Here is a 23,850-nt window from a genome sequence, read left to right as displayed (position 1 = left end):
CAAGACCACATTGCTGTAAAGCTGTTCAGAAGCCAAAGTGAAGGCAAAAGACCATAGAGACCATAAATTGTTCTTAGCGCAGAGAACAGATGGAGAAAATGTTTTTATCTCCCAGAACCAAACATACACAAAGCGACAGCAGCGGGGAATTGAGCCACTTGTCTCGTCTTGTAAAAAATGATTATAGCCTAATAACTTTGATTTAACACCTTTTTAACAAACACATCAATCAACTAATTCACTCTCGGGCCACAGCTGCTGGCAGCTATTTGTTCCACCATTTGTTTTTGTTAAATGACAGATTGTTTCACCGCAAAATACTGTTCAACGCTAGTCAGGCTCAAGATAAGTTATATGTTGGGCTTAGAGAGGAGCAAATGGCAAATGAAGAAGGCAGTAGAAAAACAAAACAATGATTCATGTGACAGAGAATACAACAAGTTTTGTTTGGTTTAAGCTTCAGTGACTATAATCCTTCTGAGACTGAGCAAGCTGTTGTAAACCACGACTACTGCACTGCAGAAAGAACAGCACCAATTATCTGTCAACTGTTTATCTAGTGTGTGTGTGTGTGTGTGTGTGTTAAGTGTGAGCATTTGATTTAATATATAACATATGACATTTAATATAATTTTATCCTTGTATTTTATTCTATAGCAGGCATACACACACACACACACACACACACACACACACACACACACACACACACACACACACACACACACACACACACACACACACACACACACACACACACACACACTGTCTCTGTATGTATGCCACCTGTTGATAATTTGAAAATTCCAGTAAGTTCCATGCTGAAATGACAATGAGTCACACAGTCATCCTGTGTGTGTGTGTGTGTGTGTGTGTGTGTGTGTGTGTGTGTGTGTGTGTGTGTGTGTGTGTGTGTGTGTGTGTGTGTGTGTGTGTGTGTGTGTGTGTGTGTGTGTGTGTGTGTGTTTGTGTTTGTGTTTGTGTGTATGTGCTCATGCAACTCCAGCCCTGAAGCTTTTGGGAGCTCACCACAGCTTTTTTCAGTTCAATCAGGTTTTATTTCCCAAGATAATTTTAAAGCATGATTATAATACACATATATTAGTACTAAAAGTAAGGTAAGTGGTATTTCCCTGTGTGAACCATCGGAGCCAACTCATTTCAGTCACAATCAAGGATGGAAATATCTACTGCCAAACAAATCATCCAAGTACAACAAACCTGCCCATATCGCTCGCATCCAATCATAGTCCCTCAGCGCCACCAGATATGTGCTGCATTAGCCCCCCTAACAGCCAATCCCACGCCACATGTCTGTCTATGTCCAGAGAAATTTGCCCTTTGATCTGGATGAGAGTTCTTCTGAGGACACAAAGATCTGCTGATTGAAACAATGGTCTATGCCAGATTATCCGAACACTTTTTGCGGTCAGGGTCCAATCAAAGTCAATTCAACCTAATCCAGGATCTCAGGCTCTTTCAAATACATAAGGGCTTGTGTCATTTTGGGAGTGTGCAGAAACCATTTTAGGCTCCAACCCAAAGGTTAAGACACTGTTAAAAGCACATTTACATCAACCTGACTGTGGTCACAGAACCCTCAGTAATAACTGTAATAGCAATCAGTAATGATTCACCTTTGGGAGAATACTTTTGTCATGTTGTCAGCAAAACGCCTGACGAAATGAAAGCCTCTCTCAGTACCATTTGAACCTCGCTGCATTTGGGTTTCTCTTGCGTGATTCTACCATTATTCCACTAATACTTTCTTTTATTGCATCTATATGTGGTTATGCAAAATGGATGGAAAAAATGCCAACCATGATCATGACCATGTTCCTTTCATCATACCAGTGGTTTTAGTTCCCTGACCACAGCCATACTTTAGACATTCTTTAGTTGTCATTTGGGGAAAATTTTGGAAAAAAAACAGTTGACAGTCTTTTTCAAAAAAATGCACTTTGCAGCATCCAACAAAATAACCACCCTATGTCGCAAACTCACAAGCATAATTAGCCTACTGTTGCTTTTATATGGAGGCCATTATCACTGGCTATAAACAGCCACTGTAGTCGGTCGCCCCTCTCTTTTGGTCAGATGCAGGAGCAGTCATGTTTTACTGGCCTCATGTGCTTCACATACGTTGCGCATGTGTGCTGTCCAGCCCCACTCAAGTTCTCCGTGTGTAAATATGGTTGGTATATTTCATATCAACTCCGGGATCTCACACAGGAGGAATACCATCGCCAATGCTGTCAATGATTATGATCTGAAACAAGTCTACTGTCTGGGAAACATCACAAACAAACAGAGGTTTACTTCACCATAATTGTCGTGGTTCGTATTGCTTGACAGTTTGCAAACATTGGTGAAGATTTTTTTATACTTTCACTACCATTGAACCATAACATGCTTGCTTTTAGGTTCAAAAAGATTTTCCACCTTACTAGCGTCATCAGAGGTTTTATGAACTTTATTTGAGAATTAGATAATGTCATAACTGTTATTTGGTTGAGGTCAAACAAGGCTGTTATTCTTGTTTCTCAATAGTTACTGATGTTAAATATTTTCAGTACATAGTAAAATACAGTATAAAGTATAACAACACATATAGTATGATAATATTAATCATATAAGAATGTATTTTATCATTTTTACATAAAGTATCTATTGTAACATACTGTATCATTGGAAGGGATTTATTCATTGCTTTCTAATGCTTCATCGTTATGTATGGCACTTTTCTCTTTTCTTTGTAAATTTGCTGGGAAACTTTGGTAACGGCTCCAGTGCTTATAAAGCCTGTTTGAGTTGGTGCATGAGATCAAACCATACACAATGCCAAATTACAATCAGACCAGCTCTGCACTTACAGGCTTGGCTCAACAACAGGCACATTCAGGGACACCATGCCCTCCCTCATGCTCATTATTTCACCTCAAAGTTGTTGTAGTTTTTTTTTTTTAGTTTATCTTGCTTTATTTTTACTTTCTATACATCAGTTAGATTTGACCCTGTGTAGAGCACATATGTACTGTCCCCGCTAAACACTCCAACTCTGGTCATTAGCAGGAATGAGCAATGGCTTTAATTATAAAACACCAGCCCTTGAATCGTGCTGTTTTATGGGTCTTGGCTATTTTTATATGACTGGTTTTCCAACATGAAATGGATTGCTTGTGTGCAAATAATCAAAACTTTTTAATTTCCAGTGCCTCCGGCCATTCGTTCTCTTTGGTTGGTGAACATAACAATGTGTGACTAAAATTAAACAGAATCCGAGCTGGCAGATAATTGATGTTATTTTCTTCATAAACATCACAACCTGCTTGTATTTGGGTTTCTTTTTCACAAATGTATTATGTAATGTCTTACATAACGCCATAACGTGGAAAACATCTAGAAAATACTGCATGGCGTTTTTAACTAAGCTAGCTCCAAGGCTATGTCAGTCGGTGCAGACTAAAATATCTCAACATTTTTGGGTTGTATTGCCATGAAATTTTGCGCAGGTCCTCAGTGGATGGATCCTACTGACTTTGATGATTGCCTGGCCTTTCCCTTTGCACCACCATGAGGCTGACACTCATGGTCATTTTTAGACTAGCAACTATTGCGTACATTGCCAGGAATTTGGTACAGGATGAATTGCGTTAACGTTGATGATTCCTTTACTTTTTCGTCCAGCACCATCATCAGCTCGAAATGTTAATGACAATCCGCTTCAGCTGTACTTTGTGTTTAATGCTAACTAGCAGATGCTGACTGACTAAACTAAGATGTTGGAAATGGTATGCGTTAAACGTGTTAAACATCAGCATGTTGGCATTGTCATTGAAAGCGTGTTAGCACGCTGACACTATCATTTAGCACCACTGTTCCTAAGCACAACCTCACAGAGCTGCTAGCGTGTAGACGCTTAATCTTGTTCAGAAGAACAAGTCTGGTGGAAACTGTCTGTATAACTGCTCTTGGATCAACATGGAACAGTTAGTTCTCGTGTATCCAATTATATGTACAATTTTGTCATACTGTAAATTATAGTTCCTTTGCAATAAGATCCTTGAAACGACTCAAAACAATGTGGAAAGAAGCAAAATACCGGAGTTATCCCTCAAAAGTTTTGCGGTAGAGAGGAGCGGCATCACTCCAGTGCCCTTATGTTTGGAACATCTGAGCAGCTATTTGTTGACTGTTAAAACCACACTGTCTCAACAGTTCCTGAAATCAACAACATTACATTAGCCGCTGTTAACTCCAGCAGTGCAGATTTGGCCAACGCTCAGATATGCTGAAAGAGGGAAAAAAGTCCTATTTTTTTTCACTGCATGGAAAAATGTCTGCATTAATTTACCTCATGAAAAGACAAGTTCTCTTACTCAGTGTGGTTCGCTGGGGTTGTTCTGCCTGGGTGAGAAACCAAGGGGTAGATTGTGCTTTCACACATGTTTTAATTCAGGGTCTTTCCATTAGAACTTCTTAGATTGAGAGGAAATTGTTCACTAGAAAAATAAAGCTCAGGCCATCTGCCTTCTTTCAACTTTCTATAGCAAGTAATGTCGAAGTTTCTCGAGGGCTGTTTCTGGACCATATGTTCTGAAAAAGTCAACAAAAGTTATTTACAGTATTTGCATTGCAAACTAGATTTTCTTGAGAGATTCAGCTTTGCAGACTTTCTATAATGATAGCAGTGTTCTTTATCCCTCACACATTCAGTACACCTACTCTTAAAGGCTCTCTTTAAGGGGGATGCCTGACACGGGTCCCTGCAGAGCTGAATGATCACAGGACAAAAGTCGAGGGCAGACGGGCGGCCTGCCATAAAGAAAGAGCTGAAAGGGTTTTATCAAGGAGAAAGAGAATAGACTCCCCATGCAGATTAATAAAATAACCCCAAGGTTCCTCTATACACACCCTGATCTGCACTGCCGCCCATTGCCCCATCCGAAATACCACACACACACACACACACACACACACACACATAGACAGAATAACTGGGGTCTGCCTCACCTGTTGCCTGGCAACAACTGATAGAAAGAAAAGCTGGTGGTGCGCTGATGATTAAAATTTCCTGGGTAGCAGTGTTTGATCCCCAGTACGCAGTCATTGTCTCTCCACAGCTTCATAAGAGACCTAACGCTGGGGTTGCAAGAGGGAAGGGAATATATAAACTTTCTCACTCTTGTCAAGAGGTGGCTGGCTTTGCTCACTGACTTTTCCTCTAATTTTTGGAGGATAAAGAAGCTCCCCCCCTCCTCCTCGACTCAAGTGAACTCAGGACTTTCTTTACTTTCCCCCTCCTGTCATACTTGTCACTTTGACAATTCACTGGTCAGTCACATTATTCAAAGAGAGGCTAAAAAGAAGAGGAAATACATCAATTGAGGTCGTACTAAGGGTCAGACACAGAAAGCGATGGCTTTCCTAACAGTCCTGTGCTCAGTTTATTTAAAGTTTTGCTGTCAAGGGGGAGAGAGAAGTGGAGACGCCGCTTCGGAAGGAATGTGTAGTTAATGCCACGCTCATGGCCAAATTAGTCAGGCCTGCTGAGGGGATTCCTCCTGGGGTCACTTCCACAATAAAGCAAAAAAAACCTCTACACTTGAGTACATTAAGCCCACATGAACCAGATATCTCCACACTGACATGCGCACATGCGTATTCATAATATATAAACAAACATACATACACACAAAAACGTTTAAGTCCTAGCAGTGTGCCATTTGAGACGACACACACTTAAAGGAATAGCACACATATCTGCTTTAATACCACGAGATAGATGAGATGAACGATGCCACTCTCATGTCGGTGCAGTAAATTAAACGCTGCGGCCTGCAGCCATTAGCTTAGCTTAGCATAAATACTGGAAACAGTAGCCTGGCTCTGTCCAAAGGTAACAAAACCAAAGTGAAAACAACAATTTGGAGTTTTAGGGGGGTTCTGTGCAGTGACTTCTCTTCTGGTTGCCAAGTGACCATACGGTGATGAGAAGCCTATAAAAAAAGTCACTGTTTCTGGCAGTTTTTGTGTGGATTTAAAAAAAAAAAAAAGCTATTGCTTTTAACACAAATTAAAAACAGGAGGATTATTTATTGTTATTCGAGGGGAATACTGGAAATCTGTGGTAATTGCCCCCCTTCAACACACACACACACGTATACACAACGCACACATAGACAAACACAGTGCCCTTCTCTTTTGACCTTCTCTATACAAAACTCTGACCTGCTTTCCCTCTGTGTGTACAGCTGACAGCTCTTGCTCACAGTGATGATCTGTCCTTGACTACCTTCTAAATCCCTCTTAGTATGAAATGATCCCCTCAATCACTCCAGTACACACACAGAAATGCAGCCTCACAAACATGCACACACACATTTATAAGAAGTTTGCCCCACCTGCTGCCCCACAACATGCACCTGTCTTATCCTAGGTAATATTAATCTAATCCTCACAGGCTCTGTGTATGATAGAATTTCAAGAATCAATAATTATTTATTAGAACTTCTAGATCCTATATTTATGTCTGTGTGTGTGCGCTTATCTATTTTCATAACTTTTACAGCCTCTGCTGCCCCGTGTCACTGTCTCTCTCTGCTTGCTTCATGCTGAGAGAATGCACAGGATTGCCACTGGGCTATTTACAGCGCTAATAGATGCAACGTCAGAAAAAAAAACCTGCATATAAGGCCACAGACTGCACCACTATGTTTTCACAGACCCCAGTGAGAAACACGCGCTATCAATTGCTGTGAACGCTGAGCCCGGCCTAATTCATTAACCGATGACAGGACAGCGGATCAACATTGTCACTGTCATCTGGGAATTTTATGAGTCATAGGACGGGGAATGAAAAGTTCGAACATCACAGGCATGAGCTTTGCGGTGTGGTGGTATGTTTGCTACTCTCATGCGTCTGAGGATTAAGAGTGTAAATGGATTTGTGCAATGTCATATGAATATTAGAAAGTGGACATCTGCTTATTAGCCTATGACTGTAACCTCTGATTGTAGCTTAGACAGGGGATTGATAAGTGTCTGATACACACTTTGAACTTCAGCCCCTCATAACAAAAGTTATGTGTGCATTCATTATTACTCACAAAGAGCATTGTGTGTAACCTAGCAAACATGTTGAACAAAATAGGGGCCCACAGTGGAACAGTACCACCTACGCAGCACCAATAGAGAGACAGACAAAGTGGAGCATTAAGCAGCTAAAGAGGCAGATAGTCCTCTTAACTTTTAGATATATTGTGATTTTATAGAGGTTTAACTGCTTGGCCGTACTTAATGTCAGAAAGGATGATGCCATGCACTCTTATGCTCCTCCCTTAGCTCAAGGCCTATTTTAGAGTAAGGCTAAAATAGGAATAAATGTGGTATTAATAAAAAAAAACTTGTAGTGTTCATCCATCCTTGGTCGGGAGGGTTTATGCACCTGCCCGACTTCATTTACAGGTGTCGACTGATTCTCTCACTGGACGGTCACAGGGACTGACCAAGTGACCTTAACCTTGCGCACCCCAATGCCACATACATACACACACACACACACACACACACACACACACACACACACACACACACACACACACACACACACACACACACACACACACACACACACCTAAAACACACACACACATATTCCTACCCCCAGGGGATGGTGGGGCTAGTTCAGACTGGGACACAAAGACGAGCATTATTCTTCGACATCCCTTGCGCCAAACTGCTGGGACAGAGGAGAGAGAGGAGGGAGATTTCATAGTTTCATCATAATATTTTACAATTAAAAATTTTAGGGGCAAAAAAAATTCAATTTCACATACATGAGTCTGAATGTGATCGTAAAATTAATTGTCAAACACAATGTGTCATTTCGTTCAAATATAGATATTTGAAAATGACATGACATTTTAATTTTGCATAGTCACATGCCTAACTATAACACATCACTTAACGTCCCGGGTAAAGTTTGGATTCAGCAGCCTGCCTCAGTGAAGGTGAAAGGGTTTAAAACAATGCATCAATCTCTGTTATGTCTAAATGTCCTGGTCCTGAGCTAGTACAGGGCAAACAAGGAAGTATTCCCATAAAGAAAAAGCCCACACTGTGTTTGCATTGCTTTCCTCGGCACAGTGACTGATGAAAGACCAGAAGCCACAGCGAGGAGAAGCACTGGACTTGTGCATACTGTTCCCCCCTAAACATCAACACACCAGTTAGACAAATGATGCTTCAGGCCCCCTTTACACTGCTTTGCTCCAGTCTCCAGAGGCCGCAATTCACTAAACCTGGAGGTATACAGCAACGTCTAATTATCACAAAACTCCCAAACTGAGGATCTAGTTACAACTGATCTAGAACAATGATAGATGATGGAAAATGTATTATCAATGGGATTCAATACTTCTAATCCTGAATGCAGCTTCCATGTGATTTATAAGGTATGTTTATTAATTGTTTTGTGCATATTTTCCCCTTAGTCATCGTAGCTATACAAACAACATCACATTTGGACATAGCAGGGAAAGGTCAAGTGCAACAGTTTACCATAACTCACTGACACCAATGCTGGTCTGTTATGACAATGCGCCTCAAGCTTTTATGGAGCTAACTCCCTCTAGAGGTAATAAGAAGAGATGCTGCTGCTTCTTTGGCTGATGTCAGCTGGGGGGTTTTCTCCCTCCACACCAAACCAACACCACTGCTCGAATAAAGAGTAAAAAAAGAAAAATCATTGTACAGAAATAGAAAGGGATTATCCCACACAGTATGCTATATACTACTGGTGCATGAATATATTACTTTCTGGTACACTGGCTCATCTTAAGCTACATTTCTGCAGATACATTTCAAATGTCATAATTGAAATTTGAATATTGAAAATAAATATAATTCCTCATTATAAGGGCACTGTAAGGTCAGGATGTTTGTGCCAAACTCACATTGTGGATAAATCGTAGTCTCAGTCAGGATAAGGAATGACATTTGATCACTTCTTTCTTTGAACACATCCAAGTCAAACATCCAAAGGCACCAAATGACATCAAGTCACAACACCTGCTGTCATATTGGAGCTCTTCTTTTTCTCATTCTGCACTAATGTAATCTGGCTGCTGGTATTGTGACCAGAATGTGTTGAACCAAATAAAAAAATATTTTTAAAGGACTTTATTGATTGAAAAAAACGTCTTCAGAAAATTAATTTTCAAACAAATAACACGATTGTCAATTTTAACATGGATATATTGCAGTAAAAAAAAAAAAAAAAAGCAGTTGGGTAGCAGTGCATTCGTTTTGATGGTGTCGTTTTAACGTTCAGTTCATGTTAAACACATTTAAAGCTCTGTCTCTCTCTCTCTTTCTCTCTCTCTCTTTCTCTTTCTCTCTCTGACGCGGGGGTGCTTGCCCTCTAAATAAACTTTGGAGCTCATAGGGGAGAGAGAGAGAGAGAGAGAGAGACAGAGAGACAGCAGAGGGCTGAAATCATCAGCCGGCCGGCAGGAGGGGAGTGAATGGGTCCTGCACGCAAAGCAGAAAAGCGCTGAAACTGCGGAGATTTACTTTGGTTCAGTTGTCTGCCGCCGACAGCGAGCGGGAGGAGGTGTGTGTCTGACAGCCACGAGAACAACCAAAACCTTCAATTTAGAGATTATTTTTTTTTAAAATACCTGTGTTGGTCCTGTGTTGGCTTTTACTTTTTTCCGCTTTAGCTGATGCTGAGATGAAGCAGAGATCCTCAGCGCACACACCCGGACGCACGGCGCATCTCCACTGAGAGAGACGCGGAGAGAGGGGGGAGGAAGGTCAATCTGGAGTTTTGCACATGGATATGTTATCTCAAACTTCTTGCGAATCATGTTAATCAAAGATAATAATAATTATATTCCCCTACACTTATGATTGATTTCGCTTTCCTCCTGCGTACACCGGATGAGAATCGAGCTTTTTTTTTAGCGTGTTTGTTTGTTTTTTGGAAGGGATGTTCTTTATCACGGCACGGATAGCGGATCCTTGACTCACTTTGGCTTTTCTTGGCACATATGAAGATCCTATCCAGGATGTTACAGTCTAAGCGGCCCAGGCATCATTGGGCCACCGTTCACTACCATCACCACATATCACCACATAGCTGGGGGTCCTGCTGTGTCTAGGAGTCACCTACCCTGCACCACTCTGCCTCTGTCTGGGGGAAGAAAAGGGAATCTTATTCCAGAAGTGACTTGGTGAACATTGACATTGGCTTTACGAGTCTCATCTCTGGGCTACTATGCAATTACAACTGATCTCCTTTGTTTTGATCATCTTGCACTGCATGGATTACACTGGTTGTCAGCAGCACAGCAGCTCCAGGCACCGGCAACATAAACGTGAGTAGGATGAAGTGCGGTTCCCAGGGTGCGCACACACTTTGCATGTTCTTTTTCATTTTTTTTTATTTTTTTTCAGCATTTAATGGTCTGTTTTACTCAAAGAGGCGTCAAGTCACAACGGTCTTCAGCCGATATTCTACATATTTTGCCAACAAAATAAACGTAAATTCAATATTCAGGAAATGAATGAGTGGCACATTACTAATTGAAAAGTTAAAAATGACTTTTATTCTCTCTCTCTCCGTTATATAATTTAAGATCAAAACTCAACATATTTTTGGCAGATTGTAAGAGTGATTGTACAGATCTTCCTGATTATTATTGATTATTAAAGCTATTCATTATAATAAAAAATACTATCACACATTTTCACCCTCAACCCTACATTTCTCTAATGTAACCATTTTGAGTCCACTTTTACTATGTTTCCTTTGAGCCTTAATTTGATGAATGAATAGTTCTGCCTGGCTGTCACCTGAAGCCCGCAGCCTCTGCTCTCCTCTCCTGGTTCCCGTCGCTCTCTAGCGGCCAGAGCAGCAGACTTCATGCTGCCCGGGTGTCCGGCCTGATCACTGTTCAAGTGGATATTCACAGCTTAAGAGAAGTTCCCTCCATGTTCAGTGTATTCCCTTACACTGCCACATTTTGGAATTCATGTTGAAATGTTTATTCTGATGTTAAGAACACATATTGACATTAATGAGAGAAAATTGAACTCAGTATCATAACTAACTCATGTCCCATCTTTTTTTTTATTATCTGAGTAAATGCAAATTTGACAGAAGGCTCCATAAAACCACCAGAGATGTTCCATACTGAAAACACTGACGGTATTTCATCTCCAATATATCTCCCCAAGGTCCAACATTATGTCTCATCTCTTGAGCTATGGCCAGCCAATTTCCATGACACTATGAAATAAGTATTAATAAAGTATATTGTTCTATTCTTCCTACGCATACTTTATCACTGAGGATCTCCAGATGTGCTCTGTGACTAAGGCTGTTAGAGAAGAGCAGTGAAAAATGGAATATTTGCTTGCCAGCGTGGCCGAAAACTGTCTGTGATATACAATAATAGACCTTCGAAGTGAAGTTTTTATCCCTCCCACCTGGGGCTGAGAAGTCTCTCTACATCTCTTTACATTTAATCACAGAGCTTCTCAGATAGTCCTGATCAGGACCGTTTTTGGTGTAATTTCTTCCCTTGTGACCACCAAAGCGGAAATTAGAAAAAAAAAGGGCTGGGACTTGTAGCTTCAGGGGTTAACTGTGTGTTTATTGTGTAGTTTTAAAGGGGTCCTGGGGTTACCTTTGCTCTTGGCAGCTCTGTTCAATGTAGTTTAGGTCAGACCTTAAGAACTCAGTGTGGATGGTTTTACTGTTCATCAGGGTGAAACAGCTGATATAGATCTTATTTAAACTGCAGCGAGCTGACATAAATGACACCAGACAGATGTTTTTACAATAAAAGACAAGGGACATTTCCTACTGTATTAATAGGTTGATTACTCTTAGATGTGTGTGCTGTGCTAATTTAGGATATATAGATGTTGTGGAGTCTGCTTTATACCCTACATTGCATCAAGACACACATATTCTTCCTTTTAAATGTTTATTTCCACCTAAACAATATTAAAGAGCCTCTCAACACAGTGTAAGAGAGGGGGCAGGAGGGGCTATTGAGAGTACTCTAACACTTGGTTTCTTGAATCCTTAGACTGAAAAAAGTGTCAACCATGTGCTTTTTATATAATTTGAATTATATGAATTTGGTATATGTTTGTTTTCATTAAAAAATAGACGCTGAAAATTTGTTTTAAGGGCTGAAAAAGATCAAATATTTTATCAAACAGCATATGCAAATACTCAGCTATGATGTAATTCCGTTGTTACATGGCAACACCAAAGCCTTAATTCATTTCTGTCCATGCTGAAGGTTTAGTTCACGAGTAAACTCCTGCCTTAACAGACTGACTCAGTACCCTTTAATTGACATGTGCTTCTAAGAATCTAAACTTCCTCCAAGGATGCAGATAGCTAACACTTGCAGAGATATCAGGGAGGATGGAAGGATTAGTTGGTGAAGGGTGAATAAGTTCACACTTCAGAGGGAAAGAAGGGGGTAAGACTGAGCTGGGAGTCAATGACCATTGAGTCAACTAGCCAAAATGACTGAACCCAAGCTCCGAGCTTCCTGTCTGTGATGATGCATCCAAAAGTGAAGGCATATGGGTGCCTGGGTGCTAACAGTGGGAAGCATGTGTACTATATAGTTTATCAGGTCAGCTCAGGGCAGGATGAAGACGGCATGATTTAGGTCTTGATTAAAGTTGAACGTAGGATTATAAAATGTGTCAAATGATGGAATCCTATAAAGAGGGAACCATCCAATACTTATGGCACATCTTTCACACTTTTTTTACTTCTATTTTGTTGCACAGTTCTATTTTCTCCGTGAACCATCTGTGATTGCGTGTGTGCAGGCATGTGAATGTGTTTATTCATACATGACTTTGTTGGTATGTTATGCAAGTCCAACTGAGGTTTTGTTGGTGCAAGTGTGAGGGCAAGGCCAAATTCCTGTGTCTTAAGACTTCTGTGAATCAGGCCAGCTTGGCAGGAACACATGTGGGCAAATGGACAGCAGTTGTAAAGATTGTCGAGATATTTCAAACAAAGGATCCATGATCTATGGTAAACTCTCAGCCAAACCCCGAACTTAGAGGAGAAGGAAGAGGGCCAGCTTAAAGCAGTGGCATGATATGCCAAGGCTGGAGAGGAAAACCAATTCCTTGGACTTTTGATTTGTCTAACATGTGTGAATACTGCAACAATTTCCAATCAGTGCTTTTGGGAATGGAGTTCCAATGCGCCATGGGTGCACACGTATGTAAAACATGAACTTCTGTCATGTCTATTGCCTTCATATTGACTCAATGTCACTGGTGTTACTCCTATATATAGGACATATATATATAGTAAAGTAAAGGCAGTAACATGCCTGTCCCTGAGCTGACTTTCTCATTCCCTAAAGCCCTGTACAACATTCTGGTTTTAACTCTGCAATAGTATTTTCTACAGAGGAGAGAGTTGAACTCATTTCCTCATAACAACTGTTATACTGTTACTAACACATCGGGACCAGAAGCTAAAAACATCCTCTCTGAACTGCCCAACATCATGGAACCTGTCAAGTATATACACATCACCATCCAACCACCCAAACCCTCTTTGTTACTGTTTTTGTCAACTAAATGCAATCAGATACTGAAAAGGATGATATGCAACCGTATCCAGGAAACTGACCCTGAATTTATTTCTTCCTCTTTAAACCAAAGGTTATTTAAGACTTTATTCCCTAGTTTTTATTATCTGAGGGGTTTCTTTTATTACAGAGGCTGTAACTTGGAAGACTTTAAACAGGTCTGTTACAAATTGTCAACATAATTGAAATTGAAATTGAAATTATTAAAACCTACAATCACAGCTTTCATCAAGGGCAGACAAAGTCTGGTGAATTATCCCACAAATAAGTAAAGAGTGGGGAATGAAAACCCCACTGTAAATGATATTAACATAAACTAAACACTACGGTACTGTACATAAACAGGGTTGTAAACAAAGTACAAACAGCTGTCATTGGCACTGTGCGAAGGCAGTAGGTGATTAGTGCTCTGATACTAGAATTAAAGACTTGTGCATGTGAAAAATACAGATGACAATACTTGACTGAAATATTCCAATACTTAAAATAATATAATTACAGTTTTATCAAATGTCAACAAAAAATAGATTACTTTGTTTAATAATATTTAGGGAATTTATTATAGTCATTGTTTTGTTTTTTTACTGAAACTGGTTGTATGCAATTCAATACATACACTTATACCATCATGCAACACTGTTGCTCCACAAACATTAAAACTATCTCATCTCATTGATGTACTTATGTTGGTATTGTAGAGCCAAGCATATATGGCATCCACAGTGATGCCACAGGACAGTGTGACCTAACATCTGCACTGTTTGAACTGTATTAACCCTCATAACTTATAGGAGGAACTTTATTTTTCAAGCAGCTCCAGGTACATGGAATGAAATTCTCTGGCCATTGGCTGTGTAAGGTAGCAAGATCAAAAGTTTTAGAGCCTGCACATTTATGTGTTAAAATTTCTGGGATGAATGGAATGAAAAGCAAGAAAGGTTGATATAGTAGAGTTTCAAAAGGTTACAATTTGTGTAACCTTTGTAACCACTTGGTTTCCATTTGTCAAGGACTTAGAATGGGACTTGTTGGACTACATTGGGTTCTAAGTAAAAAAAAATATGAAATGTGAAATTCATACTTAAACAACCTCCCCCCCACTACTTCTGTCAACAGAGATCTCTGGTGTGAGCTCAGGGTGCCAGCAGGGTGGCTGTCTGACCTGCTCTGACTACAATGGCTGCCTGTCCTGCAAGCCGCGCTTCTTCATGCATCTGGAGAGGATTGGGATGAAGCAGATCGGGGTGTGCATGACTTCCTGTCCCCCGGGCTTTTATGGCACGCGCTCCCCAGAAAGAAACACCTGCACAAGTAAGCCACGATGAATAACAAACTGTATTTATAATAGCCAGGTCTTTTGTGTAATTAGTTTTCCTCTGAATGAATCCTCTCTCATATAACAAGCACACACAGAAAAGTATCTCAGCCTTGTCTTGAGTTAAATGTGGGCCTCTTAACAGTGTGTTATACTTTTATGTGACAAGCATAAGAAGTCTATAGTTGGCTCCAAGACATTGTCAAATGATATGTCCTCCCTTCTTTTCAAGCAACAGTTCCATAATCGCTTGTGAAATATGGCATTATTTATACAAACAGTATGAACTCAAATAACTTGGTACCTGTTAAGTATGTTTCCTTTTGGTGAGATTTAATGAAACCAAGTGTTGTTTTATATAAAATCATAAATCCATCTGACTGAAGTGGCCTATGTTCCTGACTGTATTCCCAGTGACACACACACACACACACACACACACACACACACACACACACACACACACACACACACACACACACACACACACACACACACACACACACACACACACACTGACACACTGTATATTTAACACGCAGGACACACACGATAACTTGTACAGTTTAAATAAACGCTGGCGGTGGGTCTGTGTTTCAGAGTGCAGGTCGGAGTGCGACTCCTGCTTCAACAAGAACTTCTGCACACGCTGCCGAGCAGGATTCTACCTTCACCTGGGCAAGTGCCAGGAGAACTGCCCTGAGGGGCTGGTCCGCAGCGACACACAGAGGGAGTGTGTTCCTGGTGAGTGTTTGGGGTTCACATTTATTGGGGACAGGGGAAAAAAACCTTTATTCTACCCTATTTACCTCATATTTATCCTACATTCGCCATGCAGGGTTTGCCAAACAATTCTGACTTTGGAATGGAGATAAACATGTTTATGTGTTAAATTTGGCCACTGTATTCAGGGATTCATAACTGTGCTTTTGTCTTTGCAGGGTGCCCTGCAGAGTGCGAGGCTTGTGTGAACAGTGAGACATGTTCGCAGTGCCGGCCAGGCCTGTACCAGCTCAGCGGGAGGTGCCACCATGTCTGTCCAGAGGACCACGAGCATAATGACAAAATCATGGAGTGCACACCACAAGGTCAGTCCAGTGTGTGGACACCTAAAATGCCTATCATCATCTTGAATCATTGATATAGAATCGCTAAGCACTTTATCAGCCTCACTCTTTCTCACTTATTTCCCCTTTCAGTGCACTGCGAGGTGGGTGAGTGGAGCGAGTGGAGCCCCTGCTCTCGGTCCGGTAGAACCTGTGGGTTCAAGCGGGGCCAGGAGACCCGCACACGTCAGGTCCTCCTGCAACCATCACCTTTTGGCAATCCCTGCCCCGAGATCTCAGATATCAAAGAGTGCCTGGTCAAGAGGAGGAAATGTCCAGGTAAAGGCAACAATAGTTAATAAAATAACAGATGTTTTTATTTTTTTAAATGTCCACATTTTAGACATTGTCTATTGTAGCTGCTGTTGACCCTCCGCACTCACTGCCAGCAGTGTATTTGTGACACATGGCACAGTTTCTATGAATTCCAGACCGTGTTGCTTCAGTTTGTACAATCAAAGCTAGTCTATCTTCCGCTCAGGACTACAACTGTTTACTCAGAGGACTGTCATTGTGGTTAGAGTGAGGACAGTGGGGGGAACACACATGTGTGATGTTGCAATGGGTCTGTTGTGTGTTTTCCCACGAGGCCTCTTTGGATTTTTTAACAGTAAAACCACTTTCTCTGCTCCTTGTAAACAGGGAAAAGCATTCTAATGAAGAGAGTTAAAACTGCTTTCATACGGGTTTGTTTTTATTTGTAAAAACCTGATGCTGTCGTGCGTTTACGACCGCTTCGTGTTATGTATGAACTGCGTGTGTGTGGTTACTGAGCTGGTTGGCGGCTAAGACTGGTTGTTTTTTAGCCTGGGCTCTGTAGTGTTAAATGACAGATCGCAGGCAGGCTAGGAGGCTGAGATCCAGCCCCCTGGGGCCTCACACTTACAGAACAAACAGTGTGTGTGTGTGTGTGTGTGTGTGTGTGTGTGTGTGTGTGTGTGTGTGTGTGTGTGGGTATGTGTGTGCATGTTTCAGTGCATGTGTGTGTGTGATGCAGCAGAAAAGCAGTTGACTCTGGAGCAGAAACAGCCAGCTCAACATCAACATCCTCCCCCTGGGAGGCACGCGGCGACCAGGGGATCAGTATTGGTTTATCCCCACAGCTGCCAATACACACACACGCACGCATTAAAAAACACATGCACACACAAGTCCAGATACAGATACACCCTCTCTTACAGACAAATGCAGAAATTCGCACTTGCACGCTCGCTTGTGCACACCAAACACACACACACACACACACACATGCCATCTTTGTCTCACTAAAATAACTACACAGCCGTGGCTCTTGGTGGTAATTTGTGAAGAGAGTCAACTGGGTCGACGTGATTTGTAAGGCAGACTGTGAAATGTGCCCTCTGTCACCCCCAGAGCCCCCCCCCCCCCCCCGCCATCCCTCTCTCCCTCACTTTCTGTCTGTATCTCTACTACTGATCCATTCCCCCATCCTCGTCCCCTCCACACACACACACATACACACAAACACACTCCCTACCACACCAAAGAAAACACAGACCCCCATATAAGCTCCCTGCTGGCGCTCCCAGTCAGTCGGGTTGGGGCCGAGACTTTAGTGCGGAGTCGACGGCTCTGTTGATCTAGCTTGAGCCCGCTGAGAGGAGGGGGCTCAGAGAGAAGGGAGGTGAATGACGAAAGAAAGACAAAAAGAAAGCTGTCTGTTGTCTCACACGCCGCGGACCGAGTTTATCGATGTTGCCCCTGCTTGTGATTACCCAGTGGCCCTCGCTCCAAATGCATCTGCAGTGAATGAGAGCTAATTATCTGCTTCGGCGCGTCCTCTCCTCGCTGTTTACGTTCTGCACACGCTAGGGGGTCAGTGGTCCGACCTCAGAGAGCCCCCAGTAATCCTCCAGCAGCCCTCAGACACTGATACATCCTCCTCCTTTTCCTTTCCTCCTCTTTTTGCACTCCCTCCTTTTGCCTCCTCTTGCCATCATTTTACTCCTCCACATGAGTCTACCCAGTCTTTGCTCATTTCATCGTCTTTCGCCATTGGTCTGTTACAACTAATTATTCAAACTTTCTGAAAGGAAGTTCAGTTTGACATTTTGGGAAATACTACTGCATTCTTTCCGAGAGATAGATGACAAGATCGATAACACCTTCATGTCTGTCTGTGTTAAATATGAAGCTTGAGCCAGCAGCTGATTAGCCTCGCTTAGCATAAAAACTAGAAGCAGGGGGAAACAGCTAGCCTGCCTGTCAAAAGTTTTGAAATCTGCTTACCAGCAGCTTTAAAACTCAATAATGAACAAATGTCTTGTTAGTTTATTCTATTCCCAAACAAAAAATGAAAAGTTGTTGTTTGGGACTTACATGCTCAAACTATTATTTGTTGTCCGTGGGTGAATTCTTCTAACTTTCAACAAAGACAGGCTAGCTTGTTTCCACTGCTTGAGGTCATTATGCTACAGTAATCCTCTCCTAGCTTCAGTTACATATTGAATGCACAGAAATGACAGTTGTATTAATCTTCTAAATCTATTGCTTGAAGTGTTTACTTGAACCTCCAGTTCTCTAGAAATACTGCAAAACACAACTTCCAGTTGGTGCTGATTAACCCCCCTAAACAATGTTTTAAATTACAGATATCACGTCAGAAAAGTTGTAAAACTGTAAGAAAACATGCTGACATATTCTGGCTTAGAGTCAGAGAAACTTGGCTCTGTTCCCCCGTTATCTGCAGCTAGAGATTGTGAATGTTTAGACACACATCCTCATCCGCCGCTTTCTCTCTCAAGTTAATGCTGGCTAATTTGTCCTTCGATCGACCCGCTGTTCACCTCTCTATCTCTGTGGCCAGATAGACTGTGTGCCCTCTGCAAACATTTGCCTCCTTTAATAACTCATACACACAGACCTGGCTACACACAGAGAAACATACAGTTAAGCAAGAATCAGTCAGTCAATGAGGGGGGGAGAGACTGATACACACACACACACACACACACACAAAACCAGAACCCCCTCATGACATCCTGGCGGCCATGCGGCAGGCATTCCACTTGTGGGACAGCCCATAGCCTTTAATCCCAGCCTGGCTCCCGCCAAAAGCTCCCCGGACGACAGAGCGCCTGCCACGGAGGAAGTGCCACCATAAAACACACAGTGCTCCTCCAACCGCACACACACGTGCACACACACACACACACACACACACACACACACACACACACACACACACACACACACACACACACACACACACACACACACACACACACACACACACACACACACCTCTCCTTACCCTCAGTGCCCCTCTCTCCCATTTGACCCTCTCAAACATTCTCCCTTGTTAACTAGACATTTTAGCAAATGTTCTTCACTTGTACTGATGACAAATACTTGTCATCTGTGTACTCAATGTGGCATTAATTAAATGTGAAACATAAGAGAAGTTACAGAGCAGTCTAATTGGATCCAGATTTACCATAATTTGAAATTAATGTCAATATTTGGTCTGGACTTAGTCATAATAAATCTTTTACTAAGTATCTAGTCTTACTACAAATGACAAAATATTAAGTGCAGCATGTATAGAGTATACATGAGTGACCACAAAATTTTACAAGTGCTCTCTTATATTACACCATTATTTGTGTTGTATATTTGTACTCACTTTTATGAGCTTTTGCTGGACAAGAAAATAGACAGTGCTCAAGGGCTTGGAATTAAGTGTTTCAGTTGCTTAACAGTTGCGGCAGTTATGGCAACTGCAACCACATTAAAATGAATAGATTTACATTTTTGGAGATATGTTTATTTGTAATCTTGCAAGATTTAGATAAAATTCCAACATACATCTGTTGGGTACTGAGCTAGAGCTAGGAGACTTAAAGCTTAATTTAACAAAAAAAAAGTAAATAGGGAAATCAATCCCAGGTTTAGAAAAAAACAACTTACAAGCACGTCTAAAGCTCTATTCAACACATTGTGGCCAAATTCACTCAATACACAGTGTTTGCATAACTAGTTTGGTACAACTTCAACTACAGTGACTTTGAATTTTTACAAATGCAATATCCTAAAATGCCTACTTTCAATACCTCAAGTGTAAGTGATAAGTAATAGTTTAAATAATTTGTCTGTACAAAGCAAACTGTGCCAAATTTTACAATACCTGAGCAACTGGAACACACATTTATTCCTCTAAAAACAACTTTACCAAAAGGAACTCTTATTTTGTAAGAATAAGGTTTTTAATACATGTATGCGTAGTACTTTTTAATCCTTACAGCATATAGTACTTGGTCAAAACAGGACTAATAGGTGATGTCCTCCACTTTTAATTAAGGGAAACAAAGAAGCTTTTCTTCGAATAATGCTATATCACTAAAGGTACAGGTTCATGTGTTGTCCCCAAAGCCAACCTCGCACTAACTGCCAGTCAACAGTATTCATTAAAACTTGACTCCTGTGAATGTGCTTGATGTAAAAAAAACTCCTAAGGTGTCTCATTTGGGGACCATTACACACATGTCATTAAACAGTTTACAAAAAGCCCATCAGAAACAGTTCCAACTAACCAAACGCGGGGTTGGTTTGATAAACACTCTCCTAATCATCTCAACACTGGCATGGATTAGGTTTCTCCTCTGGCTCGACAAAAGCATGGGGGCTACAGTATGACTAATCCACTGAACTTGTAAATAGTTGTAAATGGTGTCAGGACAGAGAAAACAATGAGAGCGAAGGGGACTTCCTGTGTTTATAGAGGACGGGGGGGCAGCCCCCGAATGAGTCAATGCACCAGATTACTCCACCAATCCATCCATCCATCCATCCATCCATCCATCCATGCACCCACCGATCCTTACTATCTTTGATTTTGATTATTTATCAGTAACTTACTTAACTTTTCACCGTCTTGGAATTGAACTATGTGAACGCTGCGCCTCCATACTGTGTTTGAGCACATGTTCACACAAGTCCATCCCCTATCCTCCTATCTTCCTGTCCTCTTTCGTTATTTCTAGATGCAGATTAAACACATGGGGCAGGTAGAGCTTGGTATCTTTAGCCCAGAATGTGTGGGTCGGCATGGTCAATGGTCCAACCAGAGCCCTGGCTTGATTAATGAAAAGACAGAGAGCGAGAGGATGAGCGTGGGGGCCTAAACAGCAGAGAGACAGAGAGAGATCTCTTTCTCTCCCTCCCTTTATCTCTCGTTCTCTCTCTCTCCCCGTGTCTGTGCCTACTGCCTACTTCAGCAGTTTCACAATCCCCGACTGGCCAGTCACCCAGCCAAGCAGGCCGTGCTGCTCCGTTCCACTCACACATGAACAGCAGCCGTACAAAAACAGGAAAAGGGCCTCCTCTGCTTTCACTTGCAGGTCCTGTCTCCAACCTCCCTGGGGGTGGATCTTGTTATTATCATTAATAACTGTAGCTCGAGCAGAGATAAACCTTCAGCATTCCAAAACTCTTGGTTTTGTTTATGAGATGGTGTTGCAAGAACAGATAAATTGGGGGCTTATTTAAAAGTTTTCTATTTTGGACAAAGGTCCGCTCATCACAGGGACAGGGCTGCTGTCTGTGGGTAAAGACTGGCATCTAGTGGTGAATACCGACAACTGCAATAAACAGTGTTTTTCATTACTTACAGGCTGATGCATAGATTATTTAAGGCTATGAACCCCAGTTACTACAGTTAGTCAGACAAAAATCAACAGCAGCTTTAATCTTTTTAGCCACAGCAAAATACTGTAAGAAGTCATCATAGAAAATGTGTGTTTAAGGCTCCCAAGCTGAAATATTATATACATTCATTACTACATTACCATAGTAATGAATGTACACTGACTTCTTAAGTGGCAAAACATAATAATTGGGACTACTTGACATGTGAACCTGTGTTTTGGATGTTTCTATGGTTAGATTGATTTCATTATATGATACAATATTCTTATTGAAACATCAGTATGGATATATTCTGATTATAATGCAAGGTAAAAACATTTAATAATGGAATACTACCTCATGACATTGATGGGGAGAAGATGACCAGCTTCACCCTCTCCTGTGCTTCACTAATCTTTTTCATGTCATTTTCTTAACTTCCAGGAGGGCGGAAGAAGAATGAGCGAAGGGAACGGAGGAATCGCAACAACCGGAAAGATAAGGAGAACCAAGAGGGCCGACGGGAGAGGAAGAGAGAAAGGGAGCAAGAGATGGAGAGAGACACAGGTGAACGCGAAGACTCTGATAACAGGAACAAAACGGAGCACAGACATCGCAGAGGCCATGACACAGACCCAGTGTCCCCTGAAGACAGCCTTGTACAATAGGGCTCTGGTCAGACAAAGTCTAGCGCCTCCCCAACTTCCTCCTGTTATCCTTCCATTCTTCCCTCTCCAAAACCTCCCCCACTGTTCACCCCCCTTGACCCCTCTCTGCAGGGGTGTTGCTGCTACCTGTATGATTTGAATATAATGTTTATGCACAAGCGGGATAGGGCGCATTTAGCCACAAGGCTTGGGCCACTATGGACTTAAAAAAGTATTTTTTTTTTTCTACCCTGTAGCCCCTACTCCTTCACTTCCACCACTAAGAGAGTGGCTCTGTTGAAAAGTGCAGGAGACACTGCTGAGACTGCTGTTGGGACTGAAGAACAAAGTGAGAAATGTCTGTGACTGTGTGGACTGGCGTACAGACGGACAGAGCGGCAAAGACGTTATACTATGTGCTTGTTGATATGGTTATTTAATGGGGCCCTGGTACAACATTGCGCGTCTTGGTTTTTTGAATGTAGATTTCGCAACATTATGTAGAACAATTGTTTATTATTGTTGTTCCTGTTCTTTAGATCTCTTTACTTTATTTTATTTGGTGCAGAATTTGTAAAGATAAAAATAAAAAAGTGAGTTTGTTATTGCCACCTTGTGACATCTTCATAATCACTACAAGTGACAGATGTAGGAGAACCTGCATGCTGTGAATCAAAACAGTGTGGTCACAAACGGAAAACCATTAACATGTGTTCTGTCTTGGACAAAAGCTAGTTTTATCCAGATAAGTAATGAGTCTAATCTACCATTGGTTTTTATTTTCGTGTAAATGGAATCTGTGCTCTCAGTAAAGCTCCTCGACTAGGAACCAAAAGCACCTGTATGTCAAATAAAACTATAATGGGTTTGTACCTGCGTCTGTTTTCTCATCCAATTGCCTTCTTGTGCATTCCACTTAAACTTTCTTAAAACCTTTAGAATAAATACAAAATGAAACTCAGTAAAGTGTGCAGCTTTCCATTGTTGATTTAAAAATTGCCATGGGCTGTTTTGTCCATAACTATTATGATACACCAACTATAACTTGTTCCACAGCACATAATGTGAATCATAATACATGCAGACTAAATTAATCAGTAATCCTACCTGGTCAAAAATCTAAATCTTTGAGATTATTTTTTGTTTTGTTTTTCCAGGGACTATAGCCCTCTTTCATTGTCAGCAAATAAGCAACTACAACAATTACCTACCAACATGTAGCTCAAACTTCCCTCCACTTTAATTTCAAGTGTAAAATTACTTTGAATCGAATCGCTTCTCTATTATTGAATTATTTGTATTTTAACAACCCATAGCTATACTATTTAAGTGCCAATGAACCAGATTTGACATGTGAAATAATAGATGATCACTTTTATCTGGATTAGTTTCATGAAAAATGTCAAAAGTCCTTAAGATTCAGTCAGTGTTTCAGCTGTACACCGCCAATCCAAACTATTTTTGTAGAAGAAAAAACAAGAAAT

The 23,850-nt window shown here is 41.3% G+C and overlaps 1 protein-coding gene across 1 annotated transcript; it reads left to right on the top strand.

Moving 5' to 3' along the window:
* The first annotated feature begins 9,572 nt into the window (after window positions 1-9,572).
* Window positions 9,573-23,202, top strand: rspo3 (R-spondin 3). Its single transcript, XM_054622007.1, has 6 exons — window positions 9,573-10,382; window positions 14,769-14,963; window positions 15,568-15,711; window positions 15,909-16,055; window positions 16,167-16,352; window positions 22,164-23,202. Exons 1-6 carry the CDS (start codon window positions 10,283-10,285, stop codon window positions 22,385-22,387), a joined length of 996 nt encoding a protein of 331 aa, XP_054477982.1. The 5' UTR covers window positions 9,573-10,282; the 3' UTR covers window positions 22,388-23,202.
* The last annotated feature ends 648 nt before the right edge of the window (window positions 23,203-23,850 follow it).

Source organism: Anoplopoma fimbria, chromosome 20, assembly GCF_027596085.1.
Source record: "Anoplopoma fimbria isolate UVic2021 breed Golden Eagle Sablefish chromosome 20, Afim_UVic_2022, whole genome shotgun sequence".
NCBI classification, from domain to species: domain Eukaryota; kingdom Metazoa; phylum Chordata; class Actinopteri; order Perciformes; family Anoplopomatidae; genus Anoplopoma; species Anoplopoma fimbria.
This window is presented reverse-complemented; position numbering and strand designations above follow the sequence as displayed.